Source organism: Tarenaya hassleriana, unplaced genomic scaffold, assembly GCF_000463585.1.
Source record: "Tarenaya hassleriana unplaced genomic scaffold, ASM46358v1 Cleome7, whole genome shotgun sequence".
Classification (NCBI taxonomy): Eukaryota; Viridiplantae; Streptophyta; class Magnoliopsida; order Brassicales; family Cleomaceae; genus Tarenaya; species Tarenaya hassleriana.
The window spans coordinates 4,410,253-4,421,364 of record NW_010969548.1 but is presented as its reverse complement, the minus strand read 5'-3'; the positions used below and the strand labels follow the sequence as shown (position 1 = coordinate 4,421,364).

The 11,112-nt window shown below is 38.7% G+C and overlaps 2 protein-coding genes across 2 annotated transcripts in view; both read left to right on the top strand.

Moving 5' to 3' along the window:
* The window catches only part of LOC104801375 (protein SDE2 homolog), a 2,557-nt gene extending 843 nt beyond the window's left edge, over window positions 1-1,714 (top strand). Inside the window, exons 2-4 of the mRNA XM_010524619.1 lie at window positions 5-304; window positions 609-1,125; window positions 1,285-1,714. Of these exons, the coding sequence (XP_010522921.1) occupies window positions 5-304; window positions 609-1,125; window positions 1,285-1,437 (970 nt within the window). The 3' untranslated portion in view covers window positions 1,438-1,714. The remainder of the gene's footprint in view (window positions 1-4; window positions 305-608; window positions 1,126-1,284) is intronic.
* Window positions 1,715-4,074: 2,360 nt separating this feature from the next.
* Window positions 4,075-11,112, top strand: part of LOC104801374 (protein TSS) — a 10,945-nt gene continuing 3,907 nt past the window's right edge. Inside the window, exons 1-20 of the mRNA XM_010524618.2 lie at window positions 4,075-4,284; window positions 4,640-4,713; window positions 4,837-4,898; window positions 5,453-5,545; window positions 5,994-6,066; window positions 6,201-6,512; window positions 6,619-6,686; window positions 6,780-6,911; window positions 7,002-7,043; window positions 7,157-7,672; window positions 7,781-7,932; window positions 8,121-8,646; window positions 8,734-8,796; window positions 8,887-8,988; window positions 9,296-9,613; window positions 9,816-9,908; window positions 10,019-10,120; window positions 10,215-10,319; window positions 10,515-10,648; window positions 10,899-11,082. Coding sequence (XP_010522920.1) covers window positions 4,653-4,713; window positions 4,837-4,898; window positions 5,453-5,545; window positions 5,994-6,066; window positions 6,201-6,512; window positions 6,619-6,686; window positions 6,780-6,911; window positions 7,002-7,043; window positions 7,157-7,672; window positions 7,781-7,932; window positions 8,121-8,646; window positions 8,734-8,796; window positions 8,887-8,988; window positions 9,296-9,613; window positions 9,816-9,908; window positions 10,019-10,120; window positions 10,215-10,319; window positions 10,515-10,648; window positions 10,899-11,082 — 3,138 coding nt within the window. The 5' untranslated portion in view covers window positions 4,075-4,284; window positions 4,640-4,652. The remainder of the gene's footprint in view (window positions 4,285-4,639; window positions 4,714-4,836; window positions 4,899-5,452; window positions 5,546-5,993; window positions 6,067-6,200; window positions 6,513-6,618; window positions 6,687-6,779; window positions 6,912-7,001; window positions 7,044-7,156; window positions 7,673-7,780; window positions 7,933-8,120; window positions 8,647-8,733; window positions 8,797-8,886; window positions 8,989-9,295; window positions 9,614-9,815; window positions 9,909-10,018; window positions 10,121-10,214; window positions 10,320-10,514; window positions 10,649-10,898; window positions 11,083-11,112) is intronic.

The window sequence follows — 11,112 nt, the reverse complement described above, 5'->3', positions numbered from 1 at the left end:
GTAGGGATATGAGTGGGCGGAGGCTGAGGCATGTTAACGCGGAGAAGAGGCTGGAGGAGTGGCAGGCGGAGGAGGAGGAGAGGAAGCTCGAGAAATTGGCGCAGGAGTTCCTGAAGAAGCAGGCGAAGAAGGGGAAGCAAGGCGTGGGAGACAGAGAGGCGCAGAAGTATGTGGAGAAGTACAGGAAAGAATCTGATAAGTGCATCGAGGCGGTGGAGATGGCGCTCAAAGAATCTTTCCAGAACGGGAAGAGGAAGGAGAATATGAACGCAGATTCAGAGAAGTCGAAGCGATTGAAGATATGGTATGATCTCCTTCACCCTCTAGGGTTTAGGTGATCTGAGTGGCTATTGTCTGAATTATAAGAACTGAAGTTTGGGGATAATTTTGTGTCTAGAACTTATGACGAGATTGCCTGCATCTAAAATTGGTTCTTTATGTTTCCTACTGGGTATTGGCTTTGATGGATCAACAGAAAATAGTTCGTCTTGTGTATTCGCAATGCGGGAGTTTTTGTATGTCTTGCATGTTCTGAATGAAGATTATGAGAATAGATGGCTTCATCATCTGCCCCTTGCTTACTGTTGATATTCTTCTATCTTTTTCAGGATGGGAAAGAGAGTTATGGGAGATAGTGACAGTGATGATAGCAGCGACGAGGAAGGCGATGAGAAATCCGTTGTTCTAGACAACGGTAGCCAAGTGGTCTCGGATAAGGATACAGAGGGGAGCTTGGGCTTGGTTATTGGTGGAGGCCAGGACAGGGATTCCTCTGGTAGAGCTTCGTGTGAGAGTGGTTCTGAGGAAGAAAAAGACAGTGTTGGCCACCAAATTTCAGATGTACCAATGGCGGAGAGCGCTGGTGTGGAACCTGAGATTATCAAGGAAAAGCTGGAAAATGCATCAGTGGTTACTGATGGGGAAGCAGGTCAAGCTGAAAAGGAGGTGGATTTGAGTGGAGACAAGAGCAAGGGCCCACTGGCAGTTGCTCCCCAACCCTCGAAGCCATCGAGTTTGGTGAATGGTGAAGCCGTCAAGGAAACCAACTCTGTTGATGGGAAGGGTGATCAATCTGACAAGAAGCCGATTAGCTTTGATGACTTCAGTTCAGCAGCAGACATGGAGGTAATGCTTTTGTATTATGTCCTAAACGAGTCTTTCCTGGACCTCGTTCGACGCTCTGCTGAGTCGGACACTTGTAGCATCTGAATTGTGATCAATTGCTGTTTCTGTCGATCACACTCTGACGTTTGTTCACTGAATTGGTGGGGGGATTGGACACAGGTCCTGGGGATGGAGAGATTGAAAAGAGAGCTGCAGGAGAGGGGGATGAAATGCGGAGGGACCCTGCAAGAGCGAGCGGCCAGGCTTTTTCTCCTGAAATCAACACCTCTTCACCAAATCCCCAAGAAATTACTTGCCAGCAACAAGAAATGAGCAACATTCATTCATGCGGAATTCTTCCCCTCTTCCTCTTCTTGGACATTTCGACTGTGCCTCCTACTTTTGTAGGCTTTTCCCTCTTTTCCTTTTTTGGGTACCAAAGGAAGTACCAAAAAAAAAACTAACACTGTTCTTGTTTATGGCACGAGGAGGAAAAAAAACAAAGCAAAACAAATGGGCATAAAATCGGATGCCATATGTCTCACTCTCACTGTCTGTGTTGAAGAATGAACCAGTTAGCAGCTTTGGCAGTAGACCAGACCTCTCCCAATTGTGCATCTGTGTTTTTTTTTATAATTAAATAAACAAAAATCAGTAGGAAATGTCTCTATAAAGTTCAATTTTTTTTTAAAAAAAACAAGTCAGATTAGTTCAGTGGCAAGGAGTAATGTCAAACGCATTTAAAACTTTGTTGGTGTTTCCTTTGTAAGAAAGTGAGGAGGACAGGTTTCAACCCCCTTGTTTGGTCGAACTGATGACGCCATCGTTTATTATTATTGGATCTACCGGACATAAACGAGAAGCTCCTATTGGGTTTAATAAAATTTAGGTTTGACCAATCATCCATCTCCAATTTCCCCCCACCTTCACCTTTCGTCACTTTGAACCTCACTCTATCTTTTATTTTTTTCTCACAGTTTGTACGATCACTTCATTACATGAGGGCACGTGGGTTTCACTCGAGCCGTATGCCAACCAAAGGCCCGAAAAGAACCTCTACTTTATTCCCAAGGTCCACTTCCCTTTTTTTTTTCCCGTATCATTTCATTTGTTTACTCAATTGAAAAATCTCTAAATAATGTCAATAATAAATAACCATGATCTCAGCCCTACTGTATTTCCATTTTCCGACATATATTAAACATCTAATACCGCCCCACTCAAAGGTCTTCCACTATTGTAGTGGCTGCTACCAATGCTTCTTTGTTCATCTGCCCGTATTCACTATCTAAATGCTCATGCTATGTGAGAGGGTTAGTTCTTTTTTTTTTTTATAACCAGGATGATTTTCTAGATTTTTGATTCGACTACATCCTTTCTAAGTTCGGGATCAACCTTTGTATATGGACTATTTTAGTCCAGAAATTACATTTCTTTCCATCAGTAGAATCGAACCCACGAAATGACTTTGTCATCTCTCAACCACTGAGACACCAACTATTGGATGAGACGGTTAGTTATTTTTTTTTTAAAAAAAAAACATAGACATATGACATGTTACTTGGTGACACCAAATACATTTCACCAATTGAATATCAACGATATTAGGGACCGATTGCAGCAACGTTAATACACATTAATGAAATGCCGGTGTTTTGTTTTTGGGCAGCATTACCGAATTTCACAGCAAATTGGCTTCAAATGTCTGGTTATCTCTGGATTACGATGATGGGATGTGCCGGCTCTACGTGGCCCTATTGTACGCCGTCAGATTACAGCCGGTTTAAGAACCTTGGACGGGTGTGATTCGTCGGAGCACCCATTTTCTGTGGACCCCATCGTTGGATGAGGTCCCCCACCTTGTTTCTTCCTACCACTTGTGACCTGCCAATATTACAGGACGACAAAACCGCCTTCCCTTCCCTCTCACGGACAATATTTTTCAAAATTACATTTTATTTATTATTATTTTAAACCAACATATTTAACCTATAATTAAGGGGGGTTCCAAAACTGCGTATTTAATGGTCATAAATCTGTATGATACATATCATATAATAAAATTTTCGATATATTATGCATTGATGTTTTAAATTCACAAATGCACAAAATATTATATCAGATAATATATCATATGAATATATAAAGCATGAGATACATCTATAAGACCCATTTGATTAACATATACGTTAATATATAGTATTTATAGATTTTATTCATCACATGCCGTATCTCAAAATGTCCACTTTTTGTTGGAAATTAACTCAAGGATAAAATAAAAAAAAATGCAAACATAAGAAAATAAATGTTTGATAATTGTGACTTATTAACGTATATCCAACTCTGGCAGATAGTTATTTACCTACTATTGACTTGTGTTTTAATACAATTTTTCCGACTTTAAATCGCCCAAGTATACTAATTATTTTAAATTTCTACATGCATATATTCAAAATATTCTTAGATTTTCATGAAAATAATAGTGATTATAATATTTATATATTGAGAAAATATAGTGATTAGTGAAATATCTGTTTTTTAGCAAAAATCTTGTTATCAAAATCTGATAATATTTTAAAATTTTATATATCTATATAAAAGTGTTAAATAATTTATCTGAAAAATGCAAATATTTTATTTATTTTTTTTATCATCTTACGTGTTTTTATAATATTAGAATTTTTCAGTAGTATATTTACCGGTCCTAAAATTTTGTGAAAATTTTAAAGAGATTCAATAAGCAAAATATGAAAATATGAAGAAAAAAAAAAAGCAAGGTCAAATTGTAATATATATTCTCAAAGGGATATACATGTACGTATATCATGAAAAAAGTTTGGAATTTTCTTTCTTTTTTGGTGAAAAAAAGAGAGAGAAAAGAACCCCTGGACGAAGAGATAATTACGGTATAAGCCACGGACGTCCATAAAATGCCATTCGACCATCTGACAGTTGAATCTCCGCCCTTCCTTCCTTATCACTCCCTCCCTCTCTCTCTATCTCCGTTTCTCCATGAAACCGTCGCGCTCCCTCTGCCTTTCTCCCGACCATTAATAAACTCTTTACACTGTTTTTCTTTATTTTCCCTCTTTTTTCGGTTTCATAAATTTGTTCTTCATTAAATATCTCTCCTCTCAAGCCCAAATAAATTGATTCTCGCCCAGCTCTTCCGCTCGTCTGGTAACTATTGAAAAAAAAAATCTCGAATTTCCTTTTTTGATGATATATATATATATATATATATATATTGAAATCTTCAAGTTTGTGTTTGTGGTTCGAATGGATAAGAGTGTATAATATATGAAAGGGATTATTAGTCAGTGAATTAATTACCGTATTTTGGTTTGTGGTTCGTCGTGATAATTGAGTGTTTATGGGGCACGGAGCATTACTGTCGTTAGAGCTTATAATCTGGTAAATTCGATGTGAGCGTCCATTTGAAAATGATTTTAAAAATAAAATAAAATATAACAAAAAAAAAAACCGTTGAAAATGGGCTTGTTTTAATCGGTGATGAAATGTTTTCATTCTACAGAAGAAGAAGAAGAATGGCTCCCAAGAACAGCCGTGGGAAGGCTAAAGGAGACAAGAAGAAGAAGGAAGATAAAGGTACACAGATATGTACATATAGATTTATACGTATATATGTGTGGGACTGCAAAATTCGAGCTGATTATTGAGTTTATTCCGGTAATATAACTGGAATTGCAAATTAAAACGGTTTATGTGCAGTTCTTCCGGTTATTGTGGATGTCACAGTGAAGCTTCCGGATGAAACGGAGGTTGTCCTCAAGGTTTGTGTCTTTCATATTTCTTGCGTGTTTCAGCTCTCTTTGGTATTTCTCGCCCTAAACTTCGCCCTTTTCTTTGCTAGGTCCGTTACTCCTTTTATAATCTATATACGTTTTTTTATATATGTGTGTATATATATATATATATATATTATTTTAGATAAAATACATTTTATTGAATTTTTGGCGATTGGTTGCGTATTAGAATGTATTTCTTAGCGTACACAATATTTTTTTTTTACACCGCCTGAGCGTTGTCTTTTTATTTCGACGACGGCGACTTGATTATATGCATACAAATTAATTTTGCAACACGACGATATTATTACATGTACACAAGTTGTTTGTTTTCTTCCGTGGATATATATATATGGTCATTAGAAGTTGCGTAAATGTGATTAATTTCGACAAGGAAATTTTTGTAGGAGTGTGTATATTTTTTTAAAATGTTAGTTGTGTAATTTATTAAATGTTTCGCTAATACAAGTGAAGCTTTGGCCATAAGATTCACATGTTTGATATTATAAAGGCAATTCATAAGAGTGAGTCATAAACAGGGAATCTCGACGGACAGGATCATTGATATTCGGCGGCTTCTATCCGTTAACGTCGACACTTGCCACGTCACTCATTTTTCCCTTTCCCACGAGGTAAGGAAATTTCGTCATTATATACGGACAAGGAAGTATTTTCACGACATAATCCCTTTCTTTTTTCAAGAGTGTTTGATAAGTTCAGGTTTTTTTTTAACTACTCCAAATTTAAAGCGTTAAATAAAATATATAGTTAGAATATTTTCATCTATAAAATGCTCCTGAATCCATGGAGAAGTACACGAGGATTCGACGGCGGTACAAAAATGTCCACATTCAGTATTCACTGTTGAATTCTCCATCATTTAGCATCGAGAACGTGTCGTGCAAAAAGGAAAACGAAAGTGACCCCCCGATAGAAATATATGTGTTTTTGTGCCTAAACAAATCACTTTCATAAAAAAAAATTAATTCAAACCGTGCAAAGAAAAAAATATAGAAATACAGGGGCAAAAAGGTCTATTCACATTTTAACCCAGTTAAAATCCCTTTTTTTTTTAAACAGGTCAGAGGCCCGCGGTTAAAAGACGTGGTCGACGTTTCGGCGCTCAAACCGTGCCTTCTCAAGCTGGTCGAAGGTAAACAGTGAATCATACGACGTCGTCTCTTTAATTAGAGTCTAGAGATATTACGACGCCGTTTTGGGAATCAAATGGTGTCGCTTGTGTCCACGACCACGATTATAATTGTGACCGTTGGTGACAACTGGCAGAGGACTACGACGAAGGCGCGGCTGTGGCGCACGTTAGACGAGTGCTCGACCTAGTCGCCTGCACTACTTGCTTCGGACCCTCGGCTGCGACTAAGGAACCAGAGAATTCAGATCCTGCCAAAAATGCACAGGTTAAGGTTGCAGGAAAGAACTCCAAGAGTGATCCTGCCGCCGGCGACGCCGCGATCAAGCAATCGGCGCCATCGAAGGACTCGGTTATCGATGAAGACGGAGAGACCAGCCATTCTTGCCCTAAGCTTGGCAGCTTTTACGAGTTCTTCTCTCTCGCTCACCTCCCTCCTCCGCTTCAATGTATGTCTCTCTCCCTCCGTCCGTCCCTCCCTCCCTGCGTGTGTGTGTTCGCATGAATTTGATGTTTTTCAATTATACAACGTTTATGATTTGATCGCGGTTTCAGTTATACGGAGAGTGACGAAACGGGAAATTGAAGATATCTCGGAGGACGATCATCTCTTCTCCCTCGATGTAAGTGGGCGATAACGAATTTGATAAGTTCATTCTCGCATTTGGTTGTCAAATTCGAAATTGGTCATCTGGTGAAAAATTTTGCTATTTCAGGTGAAGCTTTGTAATGGGAAGCTGATTCACGTTGAAGCTTGCAGAAAGGGGTTTTACAGTGTCGGGAAACTACGAATTTTATGTCACAGCCTTGTTGATTTGCTTCGGCAGCTTAGTAGAGTCTTTGATAACGTGTGTTTTGTCATAATCCATGGTTTTTGCATTGCACAGTTCTGCTTCGTCATCCTATATTGAATTGTTGGTATCTTTTGCATGTTTCAGGCTTACAGTGATCTCATGAAAGCATTCTCAGAGCGTAACAAAGTATGATTCTCAATGTGATTGGCAAATTTAGAGGACGCCATTAAGCATATGTTAAAATGAAATTCTTTAAAAGCTTTGGTGTGTGGTTGATGAATTTTCTAATCCATGTGCAGTTTGGGAATCTTCCATATGGATTTAGAGCCAACACGTGGCTAATTCCTCCTGTAGCGGCACAGTTACCGTCATCATTTCCGCCCCTCCCTGTAGAGGATGAGAAATGGGGTGGCAATGGTGGTGGCCAAGGAAGAGATGGCAGCTATGATTTGGTTCCATGGGCGAGCGAGTTTGCCTTTGTTGCGTCTATGCCTTGCAAAACGGCAGAGGAGAGACAAATCAGAGACAGGAAAGTCTTTCTTCTTCACAACCTCTTTGTCGATGTTGGGATCTTAAGAGCGATCAAGGCTGTGCAGAAGGTAATGTCTGTGCCAGGCTCGGTTGAAAACTCAGAAATTCTTTACACTGAGAGAGTTGGGGACTTGAGTGTCACCGTTATGAGGGATACTTCAAATGCAAGCTGTAAGATGGATACAAAGATCGATGGAATTCAAGCATCAGGGTTGGATAAAGAGAAGCTAATGGAACGGAACCTTCTCAAAGGACTTACTGCCGATGAAAATACAGCAGCTCATGTGAGTATTTTCCAGCAAACAAGAGTACCTACCTGCCTGTTAGTTTCCATGTCTGAATTATCTTCCTCAATATTCCCTAAAATTTCTTTGCCATGTTTCTGTGTGCAGGATACTGCAACTCTGGGAACTATAAATTTGAGGTATTGTGGTTACATCGCTGTTGTGAAAATAGAGGAATGCAAGGAAGTAAGCTCATCTTCTCAAATTGTTGACCTCCTTGAACAACCTGAAGGCGGTGCCAATGCTCTTAATATTAACAGGTGATCATTTAAATATTAGTATAGAAGTTACCTGCTTACAGTATGCTCTTTATGTATCTCAGAGTTTGGTATTTGTGATTTTCTTTTAATATTTTGTTTTATTAGCCCTAAAACTTCAGTATTTTCTTTGTTGCTTGTAGAATATCTTTCTGTTGTTGACAGTTTGACTACTTATGTGTTGTTTACAGTTTGAGATTACTTCTCCATAATTCCTCTCCAGAGCAGAATAAGAAAACACCACAACTACAAGCCTTAGAACACGAAGAGATTAAGTCATCCCAAGAGTTTGTTGAAAGGTTGTTGGAAGAAAGTCTTTCTAAGCTTGAGGAAAAAGAGCTGGAAAGGGATAACTTCATGCGATGGGAGCTCGGGGCCTGCTGGATACAGCATTTACAAGATCAGAAGAATACAAAGAAAGACAAAAAGCAATCCAGTGAGAAGGCTAAGAATGAGTTGAAGGTTGAAGGACTTGGAAAACCGCTAAAGTCCCTCAATAACAGCAAGAAAAAGTCAGAAGGAAACAATCCTAAGGCACGGTGTACAACATCATCTCATGCAGATGATGTTTCTACGGAGGTGACTAATGCAGTGGCTGTGTCTTCACAACCTGATGCTGAGAACAGCGGTAAAGAAAATGAGCTTGTCTTGAAGAGCTTGTTGTCTGATGCAGCTTTCACTCGATTAAAAGAATCAGACACCGGACTTCATCAAAAGGTTGTACAGCCGACTTAAACAGAGTTTTGCTATTTTTTCATGTGTTAAGTGTTAACATGTTAACTAATAAGATTATTTGTTCAACAGTCTCTTCAAGAACTTGTCGAATTGGCACAGAACTATTACACTGAAGTTGCTATTCCAAAACTGGTAATGAGTCCAGATTTTCATAATGTATTGTCCATCCACATAGTTAATACCATTGCCAACTGTGGGTTCTTTGTGTATCTCGGAATACAGGTGGCAGACTTTGGTTCGTTGGAGCTCTCCCCAGTTGACGGCCGGACACTAACTGATTTTATGCACACAAGAGGCCTTCGGATGCGATCTTTAGGATATGTTGTAAGTTGGTTTTGTTCTTTCTTGAGAAGTAAACTTTGCTGTGGTTTTCTGCTCATGTTTTCGTGTTCATTTGTTATTGTAGTTTTCAACTGAGGCCTTCCCTGTCTCTTTTTAATTTGAAAAGGCAATTTCCACATCTCACATGATTGAGTCAACAATGTATCTTTAGGCAACTCAGTTATGAACTGTTAGTGTTGATACATATCCTTTTTAGTGGTATTTAGAATTCATAGATGCTTACATGTTGCTGGGAAAGACACATGTCTTATTTAACTCCAAATCCTTGGCTTTTTATTGCTTACAACAGGTCAAGCTTTCTGATAAGTTGTCACATGTACAAGCACTCTGTGTTCATGAGATGATAGTTCGAGCCTTTAAGCATATCCTTCAGGCAGTGGTTTCTGCTGTTGCTGACACCGATAAAATAGCTGCAACTGTAGCTACTGCTTTAAATATGATGCTTGGGATTCCGGAAAATGTAGCATTGCAGAAGTCTTGGAATGTCCATCCCCTGGTCTTTCAGTGGTTGGAGAAGTTCTTGAAGAAGCGATATGAATATGATCTTAACGCTTTCAGTTACAAGGACCTAAGGAAGTTCGCCATTTTGCGTGGGTTATGCCATAAGGTATCCAATGCAAGCTTAATCAGAAAGTTGAGTGTATTACTTGTTGTCAGTCATTTACATATTGTCCTGTGACATTCGATAAGCTAACCTTCTAGCCTAAAAAGTGTATGGAATTTATGGGCCATGGATGAGGTTAAATTTGAGGAGATTCAAATTATGGTTTATAGGTTTCTCTTTTTTTCTTTATTTGAAATGTTCTCAGGTTGGCATTGAGCTGATTCCAAGGGACTTTGACATGGATTCTCCAGAACCATTCCGGAAAACAGATGTTGTCAGCTTGATCCCTGTGCATAAGGTAATGAACGAGAAAGAATATAATTACATTGTCAAGTTTCTACATGCACTTGCATTCTTTTATAGTTTGTTAGTTGGCTGTAATTATTAAGACTTCCAAATTTTCTGCAGCAAGCAGCGTGTTCATCTGCTGATGGGAGGCAACTTCTAGAGTCATCTAAAACAGCTTTAGACAAAGGGAAGCTCGAAGATGCGGTTACATATGGAACAAAGGTACATGTCCTCAATTCTTTATGTTACTGTTAATCTCCATACAGTAACATAATGAGTTATTTATTTCTCTGTTTTCTTTTTTTTTTTTATCTAGGCTCTTGCAAAGCTTGTAGCTGTCTGTGGTCCCTATCACCGAATGACAGCAGGAGCTTACAGTCTACTTGCTGTAGTTTTGTATCACACTGGTGACTTTAACCAGGTCCGTTGTTAAATGGGTGTTTTTCAGTCTTTTAGGTGACTAAACAAATATTAATTCGTCAGACTGATGTTTCTGTTATTCGTTAGACTGCTTCGACCTATGGAAAGAAATGTAGATCATCTCTCTCTTTAGGCTGCATGATCTAGATATATATGTTTTTCAGACATAGCAATAAAAATATTATTGAATATACAGGCTACAATATATCAGCAAAAGGCTTTAGATATCAATGAAAGGGAGCTAGGACTTGATCATCCAGATACAATGAAGAGTTATGGGGATCTTGCTGTGTTCTATTACAGGCTTCAGCATACAGAGTTAGCTCTCAAGTAAGTTTTCCCACACCATTATGGGTGGTCACTATAAATTTTTATTTAGAGTTTTCACTTAAGTGCCTACTCGTACTTGTTCTTGATAAGCTTCTGAAGTTCTCAGGAAATTTTATTTAACAATCAGTTAATGTTCTTCTCCATTTCAAGGATGTTTTCATTCTTGCCAATCTTGGGTTTCAGAAGAACTGTGTTTTCTTTTGGTTTGGCTTCCTTTCTGCTGTCCAACTCAAATAATCTTTGTCATTAGGTATGTTAAGCGTGCCTTGTATCTTCTACATCTCACATGTGGGCCATCTCATCCAAATACTGCTGCCACATACATTAATGTAGCCATGATGGAGGAAGGCCTGGGCAATGTACATGTTGCTCTTAGGTATCTCCATAAAGCTCTCAAATGTAATCAGAGATTGCTCGGTCCAGACCATATCCAGGTTCTATGATATTCTGTCTTTTCTTTCCCT